The sequence below is a fragment of the Perna viridis genome, chromosome 2, assembly GCF_037379345.1.
Source record: "Perna viridis isolate PV_CMFRI_1.1 ecotype Kerala chromosome 2, ASM3737934v1, whole genome shotgun sequence".
Taxonomy (NCBI): Eukaryota; Metazoa; Mollusca; class Bivalvia; order Mytilida; family Mytilidae; genus Perna; species Perna viridis.
Genome location: NC_142446.1, coordinates 16266470 through 16291535, shown reverse-complemented (window position 1 = coordinate 16291535; position 25066 = coordinate 16266470). Strand labels below are relative to the sequence as shown.

The 25066-nt window shown below is 33.6% G+C and overlaps 1 protein-coding gene across 2 annotated transcripts in view; it reads right to left on the bottom strand.

The window, feature by feature from the left end:
• The window catches only part of LOC148623824 (uncharacterized), a 96328-nt gene extending 74165 nt beyond the window's left edge, over positions 1–22163 (bottom strand). For both annotated transcript variants that reach the window (XM_088565989.1, XM_088565990.1), the window contains exons 1-24: positions 22072–22163; positions 20593–21343; positions 19344–19487; positions 17732–17875; positions 16990–17130; positions 16016–16156; positions 15578–15718; positions 14078–14221; positions 12700–13842; positions 12236–12394; positions 11692–11832; positions 10401–10541; positions 9976–10116; positions 9406–9546; positions 8337–8477; positions 7955–8095; positions 7527–7670; positions 6957–7097; positions 6066–6206; positions 5599–5739; positions 4826–4966; positions 1768–1908; positions 1148–1288; positions 283–423 (exon numbers count right to left, since the gene is read on the bottom strand). In XM_088565989.1, coding sequence (XP_088422115.1) covers positions 283–423; positions 1148–1288; positions 1768–1908; positions 4826–4966; positions 5599–5739; positions 6066–6206; positions 6957–7097; positions 7527–7670; positions 7955–8095; positions 8337–8477; positions 9406–9546; positions 9976–10116; positions 10401–10541; positions 11692–11832; positions 12236–12394; positions 12700–13842; positions 14078–14221; positions 15578–15718; positions 16016–16156; positions 16990–17130; positions 17732–17875; positions 19344–19487; positions 20593–21337 — 4879 coding nt within the window. In that variant the 5' untranslated portion in view covers positions 21338–21343; positions 22072–22163. The remainder of the gene's footprint in view (positions 1–282; positions 424–1147; positions 1289–1767; positions 1909–4825; positions 4967–5598; positions 5740–6065; positions 6207–6956; positions 7098–7526; positions 7671–7954; positions 8096–8336; positions 8478–9405; positions 9547–9975; positions 10117–10400; positions 10542–11691; positions 11833–12235; positions 12395–12699; positions 13843–14077; positions 14222–15577; positions 15719–16015; positions 16157–16989; positions 17131–17731; positions 17876–19343; positions 19488–20592; positions 21344–22071) is intronic.
• Positions 22164–25066: the final 2903 nt, after the last annotated feature.

Below are 25066 nucleotides of genomic sequence, written 5' to 3'. Positions count from 1 at the left end.
GGAGAAAAGTCTGGACCTTCGAATTGTGTTTGAGAAACCGAGGGTGTTCCTGCCATCAGAGTTTGAGCCAGTGAAGTTCGACAGTAATTCTTTTGTAAATAAATTATTCTTGGTCAGAAAAAAATATTCCACTGTATGGTTTCCTTCATATGTAAATAAACATACACCCATCATATCAATAATAAAACCATAAACCAAGAAAACATAACAATCATACTACAAAAAAAAATACTTCAAAAAAGTTCACAAAAAAGAAAAGAATATTCAGTTCCTAGCTAATACCTTTGCCAAGCTGCATGAGATCTGGACATTCTTTGCCACCATTGAGGGCAGGTCTGACTGTGTATCTAACTCTGTATCTGGTTCCTGTGGCATCTGGTTTACTCCATTCAGTCCAATCAGACACAATACATGGAAGTGGTACTACAGAAAGTAAAAATGTTAAAACCAGTAACAGTTTATTCAATCAATGTAAGCAAATCACTCAAGAATCCCAAATTAATTGTTCTAAAAAATTCAGCACTAAATTTTGAAATATGTCTTTAGGGATTTATCTTTATGGACAAAGGTAAACAGCACTTCCCATTCTCATTTTCAGTGGGATATAAAAAGCTAATCTGTTTGTATGATTAAGGTAAGCAAACAGCATTAGAAAGAAAATATATCTTTTGCCAAACTCATCAGCAGCTTGTAGACACTAACCATTACAAATATCTTTGTCTCACTTCTTAGAAAAGAGTATTCCTATTTGTAATCACATTAGATCACTAAATTGATTTTGTGAATGAAGAAAAGAATCAAACGCTGCTTATTGTGAAAACGCCATGCACAATTTTCAAATATATCACAAAAAGTACCTCTCAGAGGACACAACATCTTGTTATACCTAAGGTAAGAAAAAGAAACACTAAACTAAAATTTTGACTTCTTAAGTTGGAGAGAAAATTGTCATTTGTATGTACACATCACAGAATTATCATAAATAAAACCTTAAGTAAAATCACTAAGTAATCAATATTTACAAAAAAAATGAAAAGACCTGATCTTGTTCTGTTAATCTTGAAAATACTAGTAAGTCATTGATTGACCATATCTGCCTTTCTTGTGATTAAAAATTTCAAGTTACTATTTCTACAGTTTCAAATACCTTTCTTAAGTTGTAGCATGTCTTCACACTCTTTGCCTCCATTGAGACCAGGTCTGATAACATATCTGACTCTGTAAACAGTTCCTGTGGCATCAGGTTTGGACCAAGCTGTCCATTCACTCATGATGCATGGCAATGGTACTTAAAGAATTAAACGTTTTTATAATCAAATCAGCAGCTGTGAAACTTGTAAACAAGGGGAAAATATGTTAGAAATATAGATTTTAATTTATAAAAGTCATGAAAACTAAAAATCTTTGGTTTATTGCCGCCATCTTTTTGTCAAAAGACTAGAAAACTTACTGATAAATTATGGTAAGTACACTGAAAAACCACTGATTGTGGTCAACCAAAATAAAAATCAATTTGCAACTGACAAGAAAGGATTGCAGTTCATATTTTGCTGTTATATACCTCAATGTCTAACTTTTAAATAACATGGACTATTTCAAATAACCTAACTTGAAAACCAAACAAGAACCTTATGACATATTTTTCTTGACAATTACATGCTTATTTTGCTATAAAAATTTAAAGAAAAACTAAGAGTCACTTTTACGTAAGAAAAAAATCAGAAAAAAATATAAATGGAAAATTCAGGGAAAAGCATTAAGTCTTACCTTTCTTAAGTTGCATGAGATCTGGACATTCTTTGCCACCATTAAGAGCAGGTCTGACTGTGTATCTTACTCTAAATACTGTTCCGGTGGCATCTGGTTTACTCCATTCAGTCCAGGCAGACGGAATACATGGCAGTGGTACTTAAAATGTGAAAATATTGTGTATGCAATTAAAACTTACATACTGGTATGCCAATATTTAGTATTTCAATTCGTTTGAAATTTCATTTCCCATGAGGAAGATTTTGTTCAAACTTTTATACATGAGGAATAACATGTTAGAAAAATTTCCCCTTATAAAAGTGATGAAAGCTAAATAGCTTTGCATACATGGCACAAGTTATTGTGATCTCGTTACTACATAATCTGAAATCATTTTTATCCAAGGAAAGCAAACCGGAGGCCATAGAGAGCAACGAATATGAAGGCAACCTAAACTTTGCTAAATATCTCAAGATTATGAAAGATTGTTTCCTACAGATTAAACAATGCACTACATCTGAAACCCTTGTAGTTGGCAATTGGAAATCAAAGTGCTGATAGCACTGGAGGTTTTTGATTGTTGTGAAAACTGCAGCATGAACAAAATTTTAAAGATTACATGATGTTAAGTAAAACTGTGATCATACACTTGCATTTTAAACACTATTAGGAATTATCTTTTTAAGTTGCTAATATTGCCGGCAACTTCTTGCACTCATAATTTAATAATAATGATATAATAATAATAATAATACTTTATTTCAAGAGGGTTACACAGTTACTTTACAACTAATCTTCCCTGAGGCCCTCACACAAAAACAAAAATATCAGGTTAATTTCAATGCCACAAAATGAGTACTAGTAAATAATACATAAATGCATGCCAACAAAATTATCATTTACAAAGTACAAGTAAATACAGCTGGATTATTCTTTTGCCTGTTGCTCCATTAGGAAGATTTTTAATTTCTGCTTATAAAGACTTATTCGTTGTACACTTCTTATTTCATGTGGGAAGGTATTCCAATGAGATGGGCAAGAGTAAACAAATGTATGTCTGAATAGTTCTGTCTTAAGTTTAGAAATAAAAAGAACATTATTACGGCATTTCTAGAATGGTATGGATTTACTTCAGAAACAAATTTTATTTTATCAGCCAAACATGACGGAGCTTACCTATTTAAATATTTAAAGATCAATAGGCACTTGTGATATATAATTCTATTCTCAACAGTTAGCCAACCCAAGAAATTAAAGAGGGATTTAGAGAGGGCACAGAATTCTGCATCAAGTATAAGCCTAGCTGCCCCCTTTTGTAGTCTAAGTACACATTGTAAATTTTCTTTTGTACAAATGCCCCAAATAGAACTACAATAGTCAATTAGTGGAATAATATATACTGAGTAAAACAGTTTCTTTGTTTCTAAGTTTCGATACGTTTTAATCCTAGACAGAAGATAAAGTCTACTTGAAATTTTTTAGCATACAATGTTTACTTGTTTTGACCAGCTCAGTGTCTGATCAATTTGGACTCCTAATAATTTTTCACATTCTGAGTTCTTCAGTACTTCAGATTTTATCATTAACTCGGGGGAACTATTTTTTTGATAAAATCTTCTGTTTAGTCCCAATAACTATACATTTTGTTTTACTACAATTGATAAACATTTTATTTCTACAACACCAATATTGTAATTCATTCAAGTTTTCCTGAACTTTTGGTTTTCAGTACTTTACATTTACAAATGATTTGCATAATTACATATTACTACTCTACATTATGCTGCTGATTGGTAAAGTGTTTACCATCATAGCTTCATATTTCTTGCTTCATACCAGATGAAAATGTACCTCTTAAATAGTATAACATGTGTTCTATGAGTGATTTTTTGCTTGTATGAGAATCGGAACTTTACATTAAAAGATGAAATGATCAGTTAGCGTTGAACATTACCCAGTTTCTGATTCAGAGACGGGGGCTCGTTACAATTGACTATGTACATATATATATATAGCCACATTGCCAGTTGTTAAATCTGGTTCCCTGGACAATATCATAAGCAATTCAAAGATCACTAAACATTTTAGAGAAACTTGTGGAACAAAAACATTACCTGCACTTCCTGGTAACCTGGTAACCAGTTGTTTTGATTAAAAAACAATTGGATCATCATGGTTACGAAAGAGTAATCATACCAAGGGAACCAAGATTCTAGCAGAAGTCATCTGATTTTAGAGCAAATTGCATTCGTGCCATTTTGGATGTTGAAAGCAAGCCAAAATCAGTGGCATAGAATATTTAACAAATAGGGACTTTGAAGATTACAGTCCGAATTTTAATATGTATAAACAGAAAGTTAATCCATACTATTGACCCAAATTCATACACATTTACAAATTTTGTTCCATCTCACCTTTTTTCCCAATTTTAAACCTATCCAAAAGTTAATGTGCATTTACATTCAAAAGCTATATTAACAGAGTATTTATCCTACATTATAATTATACTTTGATAAAACAGATTCAGCTTAAGAAAATTATTTCCTTAAAACGAGATTTTCAAAAACTAGACACTTTCATCAATTTGAATTTTCCCGCAAAATTTACTTGTTAAAATCACTGCTCTTCACTTCCTGATTATAAGTGGTAAAATATTAATGACAGAATGGAGAATATGACTTATAAGTGTATTAAAATGAAAATGCTTCACACATTTTATGCTGCCAGACACATTACTGAAAGAAATAAATTCCCTAAATGCAAATTCATTACCAAATATCTTTCAAGGCCATAAAGGAGTCCCTCAAATCTCAAGTTAATATGAAGACTAGACCTTAATTTTGTTTGCAGAAATAATAGAATATTACTGAGCTGATTAATTGGAAGAAACATGTATACTGATTATGAAAGAGATATTGAATGATATAAAAGGAATTACATTTGGAATATATCTTTGTGTAGTGTTCAGAAATAGTAGGGAAGTTCCAATGATGGACTGGTGACATAAGGTATTTTGATCCTGAAGGATAAAAAACCCAAAAACTAAAATGAAAATTCAGTTAAAAATAATTCTTACCTTTCTTAAGTTGCAAGAGATCTGGACATTCTTTACCACCATTAAGAGCAGGTCTGACTGTGTATCTTACTCTAAATACTGTTCCAGTGGCATCTGGTTTACTCCATTCAGTCCAGGCAGATGGAATACATGGCAGTGGTACTGAAATGTAAAAATATCGCGTATAGAAGGGTCTGAAAAATTCCCAATGATGTTCGAACACTCAAATTTGCAAAGCAAATTTTTGGTCGTTCCCTTCCTGGGACTCAAACTCGTACTGCTGTGACATCTACAGCAACACCTGCACAAAATCCAGAGCCCTAGACCACTCAGCCAGTCATTCCTCCTCATAGGATTAATCTAGGGCTGTAACTTAGTACACGATGTATGGTAGTACAGGACAGTTCATCTAGGTGTTATTATGTAGGATAGAGGATCAAATCAACGATACATGTCACAACAAATCAATAGACTCTATACAAACGTTTCAGATGCTGTTATTTGGTATATCAATTTGATTCAAATTTCATTTCTCATACAAGAAGGCTTTTGTCAAAAAAAATTCAAACATGGCACAACTTATTGTGAACTCAACGACAATAATTAAAGTATAGTAAAGAAAAGTCTTAGTCCAACTTCCTTTTCAGTTGAAATTCCCTAGAATAAAACTGTGAATCTACCTTTAGCAATTCAAACACTAATTCTGTATTTGAACAATTAGACTCTATCTTACACCTCATGCAACTGTGGTGGTAAAGATGGATATTCCCTCCACTTTGCTTTAATCAGCCTACCTTTCTTTGTCTGTAAAAGATCTTCACATTCTTTGCCACCATTGAGGGCTGGTCTGATAACATATCTGACTCTATAAGTAGTTCCTGTGGCATCAGGTGCAGACCATGCTGTCCATTCACTCATAATACATGGCAATGGTACTGTTAGACAATTGAAAATGATTTGTACAAATAAATAATAACTTTTTTAAACTACTGTTAAATAAAATACAAAATAATGAGATATCAAAATTTTGTGAAAATGAAACTTGTCACTCAAACTTAATCATAAGAAAGTATTGTCAAAAACAATTAAAATATTACACCAATACAGCATTGAAAAGAAGACAAATTTCATGCTTTAAAAAAAATACATGTGTGAGTTTAGTGTAAGAATATATATGCTCAGATACTACTGCTCAAAGGTAACAATAATAGTATAACAAGAAAAATAAAAATATTGAAGGTATATTACTGTTAGTTATTACCTTTGTTGGTTTGTAACATATCATCACATTCTTTGCCACCATTAAGGGGTGGTCTGATTGCATATCTAACTCTGTATCTGGTTCCTGTGGCATCTGGTTTACTCCATTCAGTCCATGGTCCCATGATACATGGCAGTGGTACTGAAATTTTAATAGTTTTAAAGGAAAATTGTGTTAATCATAACTATATATTCAACAACTGAATTAGTTAGTTTTTGCCTTCAAAAAGGTTCCTCCCCACAATCCAAAAAAAAAATTAAAAAGGTAATAAAATCTATTGAGGTACTAATAAAGTAACAAAGAAATAACTGTTAATCTGTGAAACAATTAGTGCTATAACAAGGCTATATGTGTTATTCCATACTGTCCTACCTACCATATTAAATGAGATTCAGTTGAGTAGTATCAGAGGAGTTGTGATGACAGGCTGCCTCAATTGTATATATTATAAATTTTTTAGGGGGAATCCAAAAATTTAAGATCGTGCAAGACTACATTTTGTGTCCTTACTACCTCAAAATTTCATGAAATTTAGTTCAGTAGTTTCCAAGGTGTTGCACTTACAATCTGCTTCAGTGGTATATTTCAAACAATCCCAAAATTTAAATGGGCATTACTCCCAACAAAATTCAGTGGATCAAACATGACTAAATGCCTAAAAGTTTCATGAAATTTAGTCAGTAGTTTCCAAGGAGACAGTGTAAATGTGGGAGAATCTCCCAAATGAACTGTTCGAAAGGTGAACAGATATGTGTGTAAACAAGGGCTAAAAGAGATTTTAAAAAAAACTTGACATTCATTAAATCACAGGCAAACAATAGACAATTTTACTTCATCCTAAACTTCAGATTTCTAATAATTATTGCATTTCAAGACACATGTACAGAATACCTTTCTTAAGTTGTAGCATGTCTTCACATTCTTTGCCTCCATTGAGACCAGGTCTGATAACATATCTGACTCTGTAAACAGTTCCTGTGGCATCAGGTTTGGACCAAGCTGTCCATTCACTCATGATGCATGGCAATGGTACTGAAATAACAGAAACAGAATAAGCTGACATTTCATCAAAGAATGTGTTACACATGACTCCATATTAAAGAATGTGGTTATTGGTTTTAAAGGAACATGATTAAGTTGTACAATTACAGAAACAATTAAACAGTAAAATACAGTAGTCAGGAAAATAAAAACAACTTCAGATGATTTCTTGTCATATATTAAATATTACCAACTAATAGTTTATTTACTAATTTTTGTAAGATGTAATTGAGGTAAATGAATAGGAAAAAGTTTTATGACATGTTAAAAAAAATGATTTTGTTATTTCCCAACCATATTTGTGGGCTGAATCCAGGTCTTCTTGACTTTACATCATCTTCCTGAATGTATCAAACATTAATCATATTAAAACATAACTAACTCAACATAACATCATAATTGAAAGAATGATATGCTTACCCTTCTTGGTATCAAGAAGATCTTCATCACATTTCTTGCCACCATTGAGTGCTGGTCTGATGACATATCTGTATCTGTACACTGTTCCTGTAGCATCAGGTTTGGTCCATGGAGTCCATGGTCCCATGATACAGGGCAATGGTACTGAAAATATCATAGTGCTCGTATATTTATTAAGAGTCTTTCCCTTTGATATTATAACTAAACAGGGAATGTACAATAAAGACAACAAACGTTCCAAACTGCGAAAAATAAAGCAACTTTGAATATATAGGAGTATAAGGGAAGATCTATTAACTGTCATGCCTAATTCTTAGTCTTGCATATCACTAATGCAACATTATATTTTTATATATAAAATCACAAACCATAACATACATAATAAAAGATGTAAGAAGTCTGTTATTAAAACTTATTGGTGGTAGTACCTTTGGTGACTTGGATAAGGTCATCACATACTTCTCCACCATTGAGAGCTGGTCTAACAGTGTAACGGTATCTGAATCTGGTTCCTGTAGCATCAGGAGCACTCCATGCAGACCAGTCACTAGCAATACATGGCAGTGGTACTGAAGACAGTAAAATATCCAACAGTTAACCAAATGGTTTCATAAATACTCAAAGTCTGGTTAATTTCCTAGTAACATTAATTAATGGTAACTATCTTCTTTATGAATCTTTAATTTTTAATCAACTCATGAAATAAATCATTTCTTTCAGATCGAATGGAAAGTAGCATCCAGAATAACTCAAATTAAAAAATTTCAATTTTCCACTGAAAAATTAGCTTTTTGCTAACATTAATATTACCTTTAGATGTTTGGATGAGATCTGGGCATTCTTTACCACCATTAAGAGCTGGTCTAAGTGTGTACCTAACTCTGTATCTGGTTCCAGAAGCATCAGGACTACTCCATTTTGTCCATTCAGATGGAATACATGGCAGTGGTACTGAAATTCAACAACAATTTATATCTTATGCATCCATAAAAAATTATTTTTAAAGCACCCAGAGTATACAAGTAACTACTGTTTACCAAAAATGTTTACAGCGATCTAATACTTGTATTATTTCCCAGATCCTGAAAGACTGAAAAAAAAACCAAATCATGAAATATAATTTCAACTAATTTTTACCATCAGTATCTCAAAATTAATGATGAGTTACCTGCTACAAACTGCAAAAATTACCAGTGGCATGATTTACCAGTATACTGTACCAAGTCTTTAATATCAAGTCTTTATAAAACATATATAAATAATAAGTCATTGTGATTTTTTTGTTTCGAAAATGGCTTTAACCAATTTAAATAATTCCCATCTTTATCCTGAATATAAAGGATAACTTTGTATTGGTTTATATATTCAGTTATTTGTAGCTTTTACATATGAATCAAGCAGAAGGCCGCAAGTCTAATTACATCACAAATATGTTCTCAGACTTTAAGTTTCATGGTGCCAGGGCCAGTAGTGAAAAATATTACAAGGAATATTTTTCCATGGAATTAAACTCATTATTTTCCTAACTATAAAAACAACTTTCATTGTTATCTTAATATAAAATGCAACTTTCTGAAAGATCATAGGTACTCTGGAATGCTGATAAATATTTGTAATATATCAACTCTTTTCTTTATTTGTATGATACTTAGGTAAGGCTGTACTTAATTTTTTTTTCTTTTACATACTCTCAAAGAACTAATATTCATAGTGTACCAACTTTTCATGGATCAGTCAAACCCATAATTCATAGTCCCAAAGAAATTTAATATCATAATCACAAATTTTGCTCTAATGAAACCCAGAAATTCAAATTTCCATAAATATTCAAAAAAGAAACTACAAAAAGAGAATTTTCACATTATACACAATTAATTACCTTTCTTGAGGTTCATCAAATCATCACATTTTTCTCCACCATTCATGGCAGGCCTGACTACAGTTCTATATCTGTACATAGTACCAGAAGCATCTGGTCCAACCCAATTAGACCATTCTGACATAATACATGGCAATGGTGCTGTAAATATTAGGAACAGTTAATTGTAACTTTCCCAGTAAAATTAATTTATATGTAGGATTTACCAGAGTGACTGACTCTAGAGAACATATCAGTACTGGTACAAGTAAGTAAAATAAAAGTAGTCAAATTCGTCAAAATCATTCCATTTTCACATTATACACAATTATATAAAATCTGATTCTTTCTAACAATTGTTATCAACTCAGATGGAATTTAAAATATAAAAAATTATTTTACTTGGTAAATAGCTGAAAAACCATTTTAAGTTAAGCAACTATAAGACATGAAAATAAAGTCAATATGTTCTGTATTGTTTGTATTTTTTTTTCAATTTATCACTGAAAAATTGATATGGTTCTGAATAAATACATGTACATTTGTATAGTATATAAATATGCAAATGGACAAAAAAGAAAACAAACAAACATTTCCTTCTCTGGATAAGATCTGGACATTCTTCTCCACCATTCAGATTGGTTCTGACAACGTAACGTACTCGTGAAGAACCACCAGTCTCGTCAGGTTTGGACCATTCTGACCAGTCACCAACAATACATGGCAATGGTACTGAAATATCAGAAATCATAATAACAAGAACTTTATCTAACACTTAACAATAAAAGTATCGGAAACTTACAGTTCAGCAGTGACAATACAGAATAAATTTTTTTATATAAAAACAGGGATTTTTTAATTGAAAAAAAAGGCAAAAATTTGATGGCTATAAATTAGGGTAATGTGTATGTGCTTTGTTATAAATGTTAACTAAAAAGATTTCAGGTAGATTAATTGACCACTTCTCCAATTGTTTTTATTGTACTGTCAAATGTTCATGAGTAATGAAAACAAACCTTTTTTGTTCTCAATCATGTTAGGACATTCTTCACCACCATTAACACTGGGTCGAAGCTGTTTACGTATACGAGTTATAGTTCCTGTTTGGTCTGGCTTGCTCCAAGCTGTCCAATCACCAACAATACAGTCAAGGGGGACTAAAAACACATTAAACAGACAGGCAGATAAATATTAGGAATGGAGAGTGAGTGATGTGCTACAAAATAGGGAGTTAGAAACATAAATCATTTTGTCAGATATGACATAAATCGTAGGTGATTTTTTCACCTTATACCGAAGCAGTAAAACAGGAATTATTTTTTTAAAGGAAAACAAAGAAACAAACACTGATATGAAATAGGGTATGTAAGTCTCGTCACCTGACTATGTGATTTCATGAAAATGGGTCCTTGTCTTCCATTCAAGATTCGTCATTAACATAGCATTGAGTTCTATATTAAAAGCAAAACATCTTTTTGTGTAAAAATACCAGTGAACAATTGACAACTATCTTGTTCAACATGATAAAAATGTTAAGAAAAGTACAAAATAGAAGATTTTGCATTGTAATGCAGCATTTCGAAATCCTGGAAGTAAACAATAAAATGCAGATCAGTCTTCAGATTTCAATATGTTCTACATTGAAAATTCCAGAAAGAAAAATTAAACTAGAGTCAGACTAACAAACCCTATAACGGGCTTATTAATAAAAAAGGCTCTGTTTGAAATGTTATTAGCCTTTTCAGAAGGAAATCTCAAATCAGCAATGAAGTTGTTATAGAGTACAATGTATAACGACTGGTAGAGTGCTAACATACTTACAATTATTAAGTATTTGAAAATAAATCTATATAGATGTATTTTAATAAGAATAGCTGGTTTTGAATGTGTGACTCTTACTATGTGTTTAAGCATGAGGTTCAATACAAATAATGTCTTCCCTAATAGGCAAATCCTATTTAATTCAATAAGCAAAAATCTGCAGGTTCATAAAAAATCAAGTACAGTAAATGTACAACATATGAAATATTAGCAGTGCTTATGTTAACTTTGAAACAACATTTTAATATTTATATATATATTTTTTTTCAATTTAAAAAAGATAACTAAATGCACAATTTTTTATTTCAAAGCTTTTCAGGATCTTATTTTCTAGGCAACAGCATGCTTGGCATATCTGCATTAAGAGTTTCTACTTAGCTGACATTTTTCATCCGGGTGGGGTTGTTGACAAACTTGACATATTCACTATATCCCTTCTCATTATATTATATTTATTGTCCTTGTATCACAGTAGATTCTACAAACCTTCCTTTTGCTCAATGAGATCAGGACATTTTTCTCCACCATTTACTGGAGGTGTTGTAACATGTCTTACGCGAGCACGAGTACCTGTCTGTGTAGGCTGAGACCATGCTGACCATTCACTCACAATACAGTCAATAGGCACTACAAAATGTTCAAACAGCATCAGTTAAAAATACTAATGTTAAACACAGTAGATTCTTAGCTGAAAATTTGTGATAATATAAGAAGGAAGAACTATGCAAATACAAAGAAATAAGCAAGGGCCAAACTTTCATAACTTTACTTGGCAGTGTCCAATGGCAATAATGTATATAATCACAAATATTATCTATATCTTATTAAAAACAAAACAAATATCTACTCTTTTTTACTCTGGTAAATATTTTGTTGTTGTTGTAAATCTTCTCTTATTATATAAATACTTAAATAAGCCATCTAATATTACTTGTGTCCTGAAATGAATACATAATAATTATTTTGCGCATCATATGCAACAATGAACAGCTCATGCACAAGAAAAATTAAATGCTTTACTTGTAATTACCTTCTGCATTATCAGCGCTACCAGGTCCGCCTGGGCCACCTGCGCTAGGCCCACCAGGACCACCTGCGCCAGGCCCGCCTGGACCAGTGTTATTGTCGCAAAGTTCGCAAATAGCTGACATATTGGGGTTCCCATTTGGGAAAAGTTTTGACAAAAGGCCTGCAAGACATCCAAAAATAAGTACGATAAACTCAATATTTGAAAGCAATTTATATAAACATAAAAAAATTAAACAGAAAGATGACTACTGGTTATAATGTATCCTTTCTTACAATTTAAATGTTACATTTATAACTTAAGCAAATTTCAACAGCTAGTCAATAGTTACCAGCATTTACTAAAGTATCCATATTACATTATATATTTGTTAGTTTCATCACTTCATTCTTTTAATTTTACTGAATTTGCTATGATTACAAAAAAAATAATTCAAATCAGTTCAATCCCTTTCATCATCATTTTACCTCCTGGGCCAAATGGTCCACCTGGCGCAAATGGATTTCCTTTGCCAGCTCCTGTACCAGGACCAAATGGTCCATTTCCACTTCCTGGACCTCCAAAATTTGGTCCACCTCTATTTGATCCACCAGGGCCAAATGGTCTACTGCCATCACCTCCTGGGCCAAATGGTCCATTACCATTTCCACCTTGGCCATTAGGGCCACCTGGTCCAAATTGTCCTCCTGGTCCAAACTGTCCTCCTGGGCCAAAAGGGTGGCCTGGTCCAAATGGTCCACCAGGTCCAAAAGGTCCATTTCCATTTTTACCAGAATCAGGTCCAAACGGTCCACCTGGGCCAAATATTCCACCAGGGGAAAAAGGACCACCAGGACCACCATTTGTATCAGAACCTGGGCCAAAAGGTCCACCAGGACCAAAAGGACCATTAGGTCCAAAAGGTCCATCTGGACCAAAGACACCTTTTCCATCTTTAGGTCCAAATTTACCTCCAGGTCCAAAAATTCCACCTGGAGCAAAAGGACTTCCAGGACCTCCATTTTTATCTGAGCCTGGGCCAAAAGGTCCTCCAGGACCAAAAGGTCCTCCGGGACCAAATGGTCCTCCGGGACCAAAAGGTCCTCCGGGACCAAAAGGCCCACCTGGACCAAAGAGACCTTTTCCATCTTTAGGTCCAAATTTACCTCCAGGTCCAAAAGGTCCGCCAGGTCCAAAAGGTCCTCCAGGTCCAAATTGTCCACCAGGTCCAAAAATTCCACCAGGTGCAAATGGACCACCACCACCAAACGGTCCACCACGGTCTGGACCTGACCCAGGGCCAAGCAGTCCTCCTGGTTTAAAAAGATCTTTTCCTTTTCCTCCTGGTCCAAATGGTCCTCCAGGTCCAAAAGCTCCACCAGGTCCAAATGGACCGCTTCCATCACCAGACTTAGGACCAAAAATGCCTCCAGGTCCAAATGGAGAGCCTGGCTTAAATAAGTCACTTAATGGTCCACCTAGTCCATTATTATCACCTGGTCCACCTAAACCACTACTTGGTTGAGCCAGACCATTAGAAGGTCCAAAGGGATTGTTGCCAAGTCCAGAACCAGGACCTCCAGGACCTAATCCACTAAGTCCACTCCATGGATTCAGCCCTGAACCTGGACCTGTCAATATTACAATTCATGCTACTGTAAAATCTAATACGATCCTTATCATTCTGGAAGCATTTGAGGTGTTTATAATGAAAAAAATATCACATTTGTACCGCTACATTTTATACTTGAAAAAAAAACAAACTCTTCATGTAAATGCAATTACAATTCGAAAATTCGAACTGTAACAATTGATATGCATTTTAGCAAATAAATAGCTCAAGAAAAAGTTTTCAAACAAAATTACCTCCATTATTTGCACCACCCAGATTACCAAATTGATTAGCAAGCGCTTGCCCGTCTGGGCCGCCATGCATGCTTCCAGGTTGCGCCAATCCACCAGCAGGATTGTATAGGCCATATTTAGATCCATAACCTCCTAATCCTGCTCCTAAAACAATGACTATTGATTATTCCCTTTTGTGTTTTGCCATGGGGTAGTTTTTGTGCATGACCATTTGAAGGGAAATTATATTGTTCTACCACAAGCTCTACCTCACAAAATGAAATATCAGACAATGCCAGGCGCGGATCCAAGGACTGGCGTACCGGCCGTACACCTCCCCCTCTAAATCGGTAAGAAAACAAAATGTCACCACAAGTTTCACCCCATAATATGTTTTGCCTCGATTTGCACGGTATTTAATTCAATTTACCCCCCCCCCCCAACTCAAATCCTGGATCCGCCCCTAAATGCAATAATACCGCAGTTGAACCAAAAGGGTCTTATTACTTCCCCAATACATAAATATCAGTTACTACCTCTTACTTATCTATAAATTTCCTTTCTAATGATATAGTACAAACCCTTAAATTTTAAAGAGATGTTCCAAACTGTTTTTCGGACGGGTTTTTGTAATAATAAATGGCATGGGGACACAATGAGAAAGGAACTGTAACATCAAATATTTGCTCTTTCAAAGGTTAGTTAGTTTATTTTATTTATTTTATTCATTTATTTTCCCGAGTCTGATGTTTTAAAAACAAATTTTGACATTTATACATTATTTCTAAATTCTTTCTATTTTAGTTTTTTAAACGTCCCTTTCTAGTACTGAAGTATACAAAATATTGAATGTATACAGAATGTGTAATGCATAGAGAATTTCAACATTTTACGAATGAGACAGGAAATCCTTGATTTCTTTTTATTCCTAGGAATATGAATTTCAACTGCAAATTCTTATTTCTGCAATTGCGTTTAAAATCTGTAAAACATTTTTATCGTATACAAATCTAGATTGACTATGTCAAAAAATAAGTTCAGTTATATTTTACTTTCAGTTTAAAGCTTTTGATTAATTCCATTCTACAACCTTTCATAAAAAAGAAAAATATAGCAGAAATATAAGTTGGTAATTACATGAGCATCAGATGTGGATTCAACTTCTTAACATATGATATCTATGACTTACTGTATGGGACGTTTAGGGAATTTTGGGCGCGATCTGGACTCTATTATAATGATATTCTATTCATAAAAATAGCAAATATATAAGGGCAATATTAAAATTCATCTCGACCATTTATGTCAATTTTCTTGCGTAAATTCAATAATAAACACATTGAGCAAAAACACAAATATTTCCACATACTAATTATAGTTGTATCCACCACCAAGTGCTCATTAACCTACGTGCACTCGTATCATCTGATAATCAATATTCTTAAAAGTTATTACGTATAACTTTGCAATATATATATATATATATATTTAGAGTTTAGGTCCAGTTGCATCAATAATAACCTTTTCCTATTTGGATTAATTCTGGACAGGCAGTTCCTCCATTTATGGGTGGTCTGGTAACAAATCTTATGCGAGATCGCATTCCTGTTTTGTCAGGAACTGACCAATAACTCCAGAAACCAACAAGACATGGTAGTGGTACTGAAATAAAATCAAATTTTATCCTCTCAGGTTCGGCTAATATGACAAGTAGTGCTTCGTGGCCATGTCATGAGGTCGCGACAAAGAATTTTGTCAACATTATGTATTTTCATCGAGATCAAAGCAATTGTCATCATCAGACTAAATTCCTCTTTGCGCTTCTTACAGCCGCGAAATATCGCGCAAAAATGTGATATGCTTGTATTTGCAAATGCACGCAGCAGTATGTTAATAATTTTAAACATATGTTATGAGGTTTTCCTCAACGCCAGGCCTCTGACTATTTTCCAAACCAACCTTTCTTCATTTCAATCAAAGAAGGACATGCTTTGCCACCATTTAGGGCTGGTCGTTTTACACATCTAGTTCTGTACATTGTTCCTGTATGGTCGGGTCCTGCCCATGCAGTCCATGGATTAACAATACAGGGTAGAGGTACTGTAATGGAATGTATCATATATTTGGATGAAAATATAAGTTTTGTGTATATTCATTAAAAATGATTGATTAAATCCTATATCATATATTCATATTAAATATATCTTTTCTGTATATACATTATGAGTGTTTGTTTAAACCCTATATCGTTTACCCTTTGTCACATACCCTATACCACACCCCTAGACCTATATCGCATACCCTATACCACACCTTACACTTATATCGCATACCCTATATTGCATCCCTTTCACGGACCATATTTAAAGTATATAGTTGACACATACGATATACTGAACATGATATGTCAAATCAGTGTCACATGTGTTATCAACCCTTTACCTATATCACCCCGTTGAAAGGCTGAGCCTTTAGGATGATACAGGAGTTTCGGATTGATACCGCATGTAATACAGATTTTGGCATGTAATATTCACGATATATCGTTTACCCTATATCGCATTCCCTATAAATCATACCCTTGGTCCATATCGTATGCCGTATATAGCACCTATACTAGAAACACACTTTAGTCCAGTTGAAATGAGGGCAATGATAAAGTGTAAGGGTCTCCGGTTGATACAACATTGATGCATGTATTCAGTAAATACATGTATACATACTGCTACACATGGCTACTTGTATGCTTTGTATTTTTTTGTGTTAAAGTGATTGAATTTTAATGGGTTTTTTTTTTTAAATAAGTTTAAATTAGAAATACAACAATGCCACAAACCAAAACACTGACTATTTGTAATGTTAATAACGGTCAACGAGTTGCGTCTTGAATGGTAGAAATATGATGGGTTTATGAACCATATTGAATTGAATACCTTTTTTTATTTCTACCAAGGATGGACATGCTTTTCCGCCGTTCATCGGGGGTCTTATTATTTTCCTGTATCGGTAGATAGAACCTGACTCGTCGACTTGGCTCCATGCAGACCACTGACACACCAAACATGGCAGTGGCACTAAACACAAAAACAGAAATATTTTTATATTGCATATATGAGGAAATATATTGTTTGTTGACAATATGTTTTCTCGAATATTTTTCATACAATATATGTACTTAATCTGTTCTTGGCTTTTGATTCTCGGTATAAATGAAACATGAATACAGATTTGATTAAAGCGAACGAAAAAAATATCTTGTGAACTTGTTGAACAGAATGATTTATGAGTTACAGATAACACATAGTGACCCGCGAATCTCGTATACTCTGTAACACAGAACCGTACATAACGGGAATCCGCGATTCACGTTTACTCTAAAAGGGATCCACTGTAATGTAGAACCGCAAATAATGATGGACCACACACACAACTTAAAACACAGATCTGAATAGTAATAAATACCTTTAACAGAGAACTATATCATTCTCTTTAATCGTGTTTTATATTTTTTATTTACTACCGATCACGAAACAAATTTACATGTCACAACCACCGATCGATATACTTATAATCGATTTATTTTATTAAAACCATACAGTTGTTTTGTTTGCTCCTTCATCTGCAACGACTGCAACTTCATAGGCAATAACTTCCATGTATAGTCAACACTCATACCTGTTTTATATTCTTCTACATGTGGACAAGGTCCAGCTCCATTTAATGGATAAGTGAGGATTTTTCTGTACCTAGCGACATGTCCTGATTCATCTGGTGTCTTGGACCAGTACCCCCAGGAACTGACAACGCATTCTACCTTCACTGGAGTAAATTATTATCATTAAAACTCGACATTAACTAACATCGATATGACACATATTGAAGTCGCAATTCCATCATCAAGGCCATATAATCCTCAAGGAACACTTGAATTATTTATATTAAACAACTTAAATTTGGACACGAAGAATCCGTGCATTGTATATTAATGTCATGTCGGCAGTTGCTGGAATTCATAATCTAATATTTGTTTAAGAACTATTTGTATGCATGGGAATGTGCTTTGCTATAAATGCAAATTCTAAATTACCTAATCCACGCAGATATTAGATATAAAAGCCTTACATAGTATTGAAAGTTCTTGTTAATAAAGTTTTAGTATTTCTGTGACAGGTTTGTGTTGACGACTTTTCAACAGTATTTGTGCAACATATTGGGCTTTACAATAAAAACAATATACAATATGTATACATTACTTTCACGAACATTTCACTTTTGATTGTCACGGTCCTTGCGACTATCAAAGTGAACAACAAAGAATAATGTCAGTCGATACAAGCCTTCGTTGGCATTATTCAATGCCGTGAAATTGATCAGAGTGTTCAGCTTTTTATCTTTTTTATTACATGGTTTATCTAAATATGCCGAAAATTAAGTATGCTATTCAGTAAAGCAAGAATCAAGTGACTAGAAACCAACCTTGAATACGTAAAATTATAAGAGACAATATATTAAGTATCATTGCTTATTACGATGTAATATTGACTTGCAGAAGGTTAGAACTAAAGAAATTAGATCGTGGATTTCCGGCATTTACTCAAGCACATACTGTGCAAAATAGATCTTTAATTTGTCTTCTTTTCTTTTTTGAGAATAATAAATGTAATTCTATTCTCATTTCAAATGTTTTATACACATTATTTGCTGTACTTTCGTTGAGAATGGGAATAAGATCTTTTTCTCGTATCACTAAAAATAGCACCATTTTTTAAATAATAAATTTGCTTATCCAAAACTTTCATTACTACAAAATAATTAACTTTTTTTACATAAATCATTACTCCTTTTTTTATAACATCGACAAGACAATACAAATCACCAATGCCATGCTGGGATTGTGAAAACTATCAAATTTGACTAAGATTTAGCATACCAAATATAAGATATGCGTAACACATTGTGGTGATGTTGTTTTTATTTCCTTTTTATTTTATTTGTAACTCCGATTAAACGAAAAGAACTTTCTTTCAAACTTAAACTAATATGTATTGTAGATTAAGATATGCCACGTCAGGGGCTTGTATAAAACATCGATCCAAGTAACTTTCTGATTTTGACAGTATATTGATGTTTCCCGCAAAATATGTGTATTTACTATACACATTGTTCTCCCCATTTTATTGCATCTCTCGTTGTATACATGTTTATAAATTTTCCATAACCCATGTTTCTTTGACAAAAGTATTTCAAGTCGGCAAAATGCTGGCATCTAGTCTGTTTCTAACTATACCTTTCTTGTATTCTGTGCATGGGGGACATTCTTTACCACCGTTGAGTGGATGTACGAGTGTTTCCCGACGTCTAGCATAGTCTCCAGGGGAACCCTGGACAGCATACCAAGCTTGCCAAGCCCCCATCTGGCAATCGATTTTCACTGAAATATTTTTCCTCATTTGTTAGTTTATAATTTCTTAACTTTCGCGCTTTAAATACGCACTGCACATACTTCTCCAGCTAGGAGTCGCTTCGGGGGCGCTTCAATTTCCCTCACCAGGATGTGCGCCATTTACATAGTCGTTCTGCTTGATTAGCCGAAAAATATTACTGGCAATCTACCAATTTGGTTCTGTTCGCACATGATCTGTGATGTCTACCGCGCGTAAAGCTGCTATTCGTTGTGAAGCGAATGTATTAAAGAATATACAAGCAAAATATTACAATGTTTAAAAACCGCTATACCGATTTTTAAGGAACATGTTAGTATGCAAATTGCCAATAACCCATTGCCTTTGGCACAGTCTAAAAAACTGAAATGTAGACATTTCACCTAAGTGTCCAGTGAGCGTTTTGAGCACTCTGTGTCTCCTCAGATTACAACTGGACAATTTACGATATTACTTTTATTTGCCAGGATGAATAGTTGTACATAAAAAATACCGTTTAGTCACGATTGCATCTTGAAGTCACTGACACGAGGTTATATTTTAGATATACATGTATATTGAAGTTATTGAATTACAGGTATATATACATGTATTATTTATGTCCCTTTTTGTGTAAGAAGTTAGCACTTTATGCGATTTGTAACTTATACTATCATCAATAACAACATCGATACCAACTTTTGTAAAATAGTAATACTATTTAACTATTAAGCACATGATTTTCCGCAGGGATATAGCAATTCGAACACATTGCACTTTATGCGATCTGTAACTCATACTATCATCAATCGCAAAATCGATACCAACTTGTAAAACAACTATTATGCACATGTTTTGCCGTTGGGATATGGCAATTCAAACACACTTAACCAATGCTTGCGCAGATTTCACAGTGCAAGGGTTGCTCAATATATAATAATGAGAAAAATTATGCGATGCTGGCATGAATTGCAGATGTTATCAAAAGAATTAATCATTTCATTTTAAGCATTTTTTTTTTTCAATAAATATTAAAATATATATATCACTTCATCTGCAGTTACGTTTTCCTATTATGCCTTTTATTTTTACAAAAAAGTAAAATCGTTCACTTACCGACTCTTGTCTCAAAAAGGGTAGGACATGCTTTCCCTCCAGCGGAGGCTTGTTGTGTGACTCGCCTGAATCGACTGGAATATCCGTTGGCATCAGCGGCGCTCCATGCACCCCATCCAGATACTGCACAATTAACAGCATAAGAACTCGCCGAACCATAGGAGCTGGCTGAAGCATGGGAAGAGGCCGAGGCATGGGATGATGAAGAACTGTATGAACTTGTCAACCCTCCGTAGGAACCAGCTACTCCCTTCGCGGCTCCGTAGGATCCGGCTGATGAACCAGACTTTCCATAAGAACTACCTGTTCCCGTAGCGGCCCCGTAAGAATTGGCTGTTCCCTTAGCGGCCCCGTAAGAATTGGCTGTTCCCTTAGCGGCCCCGTAAGAACTTGCTATTCCCTTTGCAGCCCCATAAGAACCAGCAGAACCTGCCGAGCTCCCATAAGAACCGGCCGACCCCTTTGCCGCCCCATAAGAACTTGCTGTTCCCAAAGAACTAGCCGAACCACCCGAACTTCCATATCCAGTTCCGTAGCCATGACTAGGTGGTGAGTAGTTCCTTGCTCCATATCCGGCATGAGAGTTTGTATAAGATGAATGCCGAGTTGTTGAACTTGCATAAGCATGAGAAGTGGCATGAGCAGTGGCGTGTGCAGTTCCGCCGCCATAACTGTGTGTTCCTGACCACCATGCTTTTACATGACCCGTGAGGGCCAGTAAAAACAAAGGCCCTAAAACTTGCATCACTGCCTACAGAAAACATGTAATTTCATCTTTTAATGACTGAAAAAGTAACTAAAAGTAAAATAAAACAAGTAATTTTTAGTATAATAGGGTCATAGTTGATGTTTAAAAAAAAAATGATGCAAAAACTGCAATACTAATATTAAATTGATACGGTATTAACGTATATAAAATGGATTTGTTGATGTGAAAAAGTTAAATTTTGGTAATTTATAACAAAAAAATAAAATAGTGTTTTCACTAAAGTTGTTCCTCGGTGTGGTAACAATAAATATGATGGAGTCCAAATGATGAGAATACAAAAAATCATTTATTATATTTTGTATTTTCAATTAAGTTAAATTACAAGGGTTTGATACTTTCTGAATGTTTTAACAATTGGACCATTCATATTTTTAATAATATATGAACACATGTATTCGAAAAAAGTTTGAGAACTGGAAACATCAATAAGGAAAACTGTTCCAGTCAATTTATAATTCTAAGAAATACAGTTATGCAGTGATTACGTCTTACCCAATAATTGTTTAGTGTTTTAATTAAAAATTAGGTTTTTCCGGGATAATTGCTGTTGTTAATTAACTTAGTTGGGATATCTTGTTGACCATACTCACAGTTCAAGAATTTCCACTACACAGTAAAAAGGACATTATATATCCAAATCAGACCATTTTCACATGTATATTACAATAAAAGTTTCCTGGAGTTTGATCCAATCCTATACGAAACCTTACCTAAAGTTCTTTGGGATGCAGTGATGGGATGTTTACCAATGTATCAAGCATTACAGAATCTTTATATACCACCAAATTTCCCAAGGAACAGTTTATTGGATGTCGAAACGTGACGAAATAAAGGGATTAAGCAGAATAATAATAAAAACTGTACATGTGTGAGTGACATATGGTGGTAGGGACGGGGGTTCATGCCTTCTAAGAAGTCTTTTTTAATGAAATTTATGGAATTTTGCTATTTTTGCGCAATTTTAATGCTGCATTTTCTCACGTCCTGTGTTTTTTCGACACGGTAATTGATTGTTGTTTTTAAGTTTCATAATTCTTATTTTGGTGGTTTTTATGAAAATTTATTGTTTTGTATAATCATGGTTTGTAGATGTAATGCAATATTAAGATATGTATATAATATATTCCAGTATTGCTTCTGTTGAGTAATCCTGTTTTCCAATAGTGATTATTGTTTATTTAGCGGAAAATCTAATTATTTGTAAAGCAAACATATTCATATTAATTTTTCTGCGTTATTTGTTTTACATTAATGTTTAAGTCATATTGTTTTAATGTTTACTGTAAATAATTTGTTTCAAGAGTCCATGTTATCCACTCATGCTTCATGAAAACAGTATGAGAACTTTCTTCGTTTGATCTTAATACATAAATGTATTTCACTCGAAGCCTTGAAAAAATACCATCATATACAAAAAAATATAGACAGCATTGACAAGGTATTTAATATGCTGACAAAATTAGTTTGGTTATAAAGGACTGTGAAGTAAAAAAAAAAAATGTCTACACATATAGTACATGGTGTTGATAAAAAAACTTCGGACAAAATAATTTAATATGATTACATAAGGACTATACCGACAATATACCCACACTGAAAGGACAGGACTGGTAATATATTTACACTTATAAGACAACACTGGAAACATATCTACACTTAAATAACAACAATGGGAAGTTATTTACACTTAAATAACAACAATGTCAAGATATCTACACTTGAATAACAACACTGGCAATATAACTACACTTGAATTACATCACTGGGAATTTGTTTACACTTAAAGGACAACACTGGTAACATATCTATACTTAAATAAAACAATACTCCTGACAAATAAAATTTAAAAAATCACAATCACTGATAGATAATTTTGTTATGAAGATCCCTGGAATAACAACGCTAATTTTATATCTACATCTTTTTTATCCATAACCACATCAGATCCTAAAAAACATACGTTGAAAAACAAAACAAAAATGTTTGAAAGTGAAGCTCACACATTCTTCCTAGATAAAACGAAAATCATTAACATATTGACTACAATCTAATTTTGTATATATGATACGAATACATTTAGGTCTCAGTATCGTATTAATTTTCCCATAGACTTCTATAGTGAAGTGCATATTTTTAGGATTTTTTAAAAAAATATGTAAATTGATTCAATAAAACTTTCACTTATGTAGCATTTCTAAGGACATGTGAAAAAATAATTTCCCGCAACGAAAATAGGGTGAGTCCACGAAGATCGGACAGAAAAGTAGTCTCGAACTATAAATAGCCATTTTCCCTACTTTCACTTTCGTTTTGCACTCACCAAACCAACCTTTTCAGTGGAACATTTTTATGATATCATGTTAGATTTTCTTTTAAAAAAGTTCTTCATCTTACAGTGTGATGTTTGCTCTATTTTATAAGTCATTGTTCATATCTTTTGACAAAATATTAGTTTGTAGAGAGGCAAAAAGAAAATGCACTATATTTTTATAGCATCCATGTTTTGACGTACACCTGCTCAGGGATATGCAATACGATACTGGTACCTTTACTTAAGCCGTTAATGTCAGATCTGGTAGATTTTCTGATCTGCTGGTTATCTTCCACCTTTTCCTACGTGCAAATAATATACAAAAATGTAATTTCATTCAAGGGAAATCAAGTGAACCAGGATTCGAACAGTATCAAAAGAATATAATTTAATGAAAATGACAACATCCCTTCAGCCCTACGTTTGGAGTTGTAATATCACAACTCATACATTCTGCCAGAATTTGTCGCAACTACGCAGTCTGTTAGTATCGCGTTAGACTTCTTACAATAAGGATTCTGGGACACGGTAATGTCATTACAAGATTGAAGTCATCACAACAGAAGTTTTATGATCATCACGAGCTCGTGGATCGTTACGATGCATCCATTTGCACTATGAAAATTGATTAGTTCAACTGTCATAGTTTTCCTTTCCTCTACCCTGGATTTGACTTCTTATGAGCATCTCGGCGGGTGTTTCTAGAAAGGCAGAGGACGCCTACCCTTGCACCTGTTCTATGCTCCCAGTTTTTAGTGGAATGCGAGTTGATCATTTACTTTTGTTACTTTGAATGTATTATTTTTGTTACTTTATGTTCTTTGTTGTGTTTGTATGTTTTCCATGTTTGGTCTTTGTCTCTGGATTACATTTTTTTTATTTCCGCTAAAATCTTGGTTTCCTTGATTATGTTTTCCCAACTGTTACCTATCTCATGATGGATTTCTTAGAACTCTTAGATTTCGTCAAATACAAATCTAGTGGATGTATAAAAATCTAAAATAATCAATTTTAAATAGGATAGTTATAAATCTTCAATAGGATTGGACAAGTATTTGTTTGAAGCTATTCTTTTGATGATGTTTATATAAATATTTTGAACCCCGATGTGCTTGTATTATTGAAAATTGGTTCATAAGTAAGTTAGACATGTATCGCGTAAAACTCAGCGGGTAACGTAATACCATTATAGTATAAATCTTCTCGGAATGATTTATATGGGAATGTTAGTATTTTTATGTGACACATAAATATTTTGATCACGATCTTTAAAGTTCACTTAAGTCCTTCGTTGTCTATTTCGTTCTTTAGAAGTTGTCTGTAAATTAAAAGTATACAGTTGTCCCATAGAATTAATTTTGATAAAGATTGGTAAAATATGAATCGTTATCGTT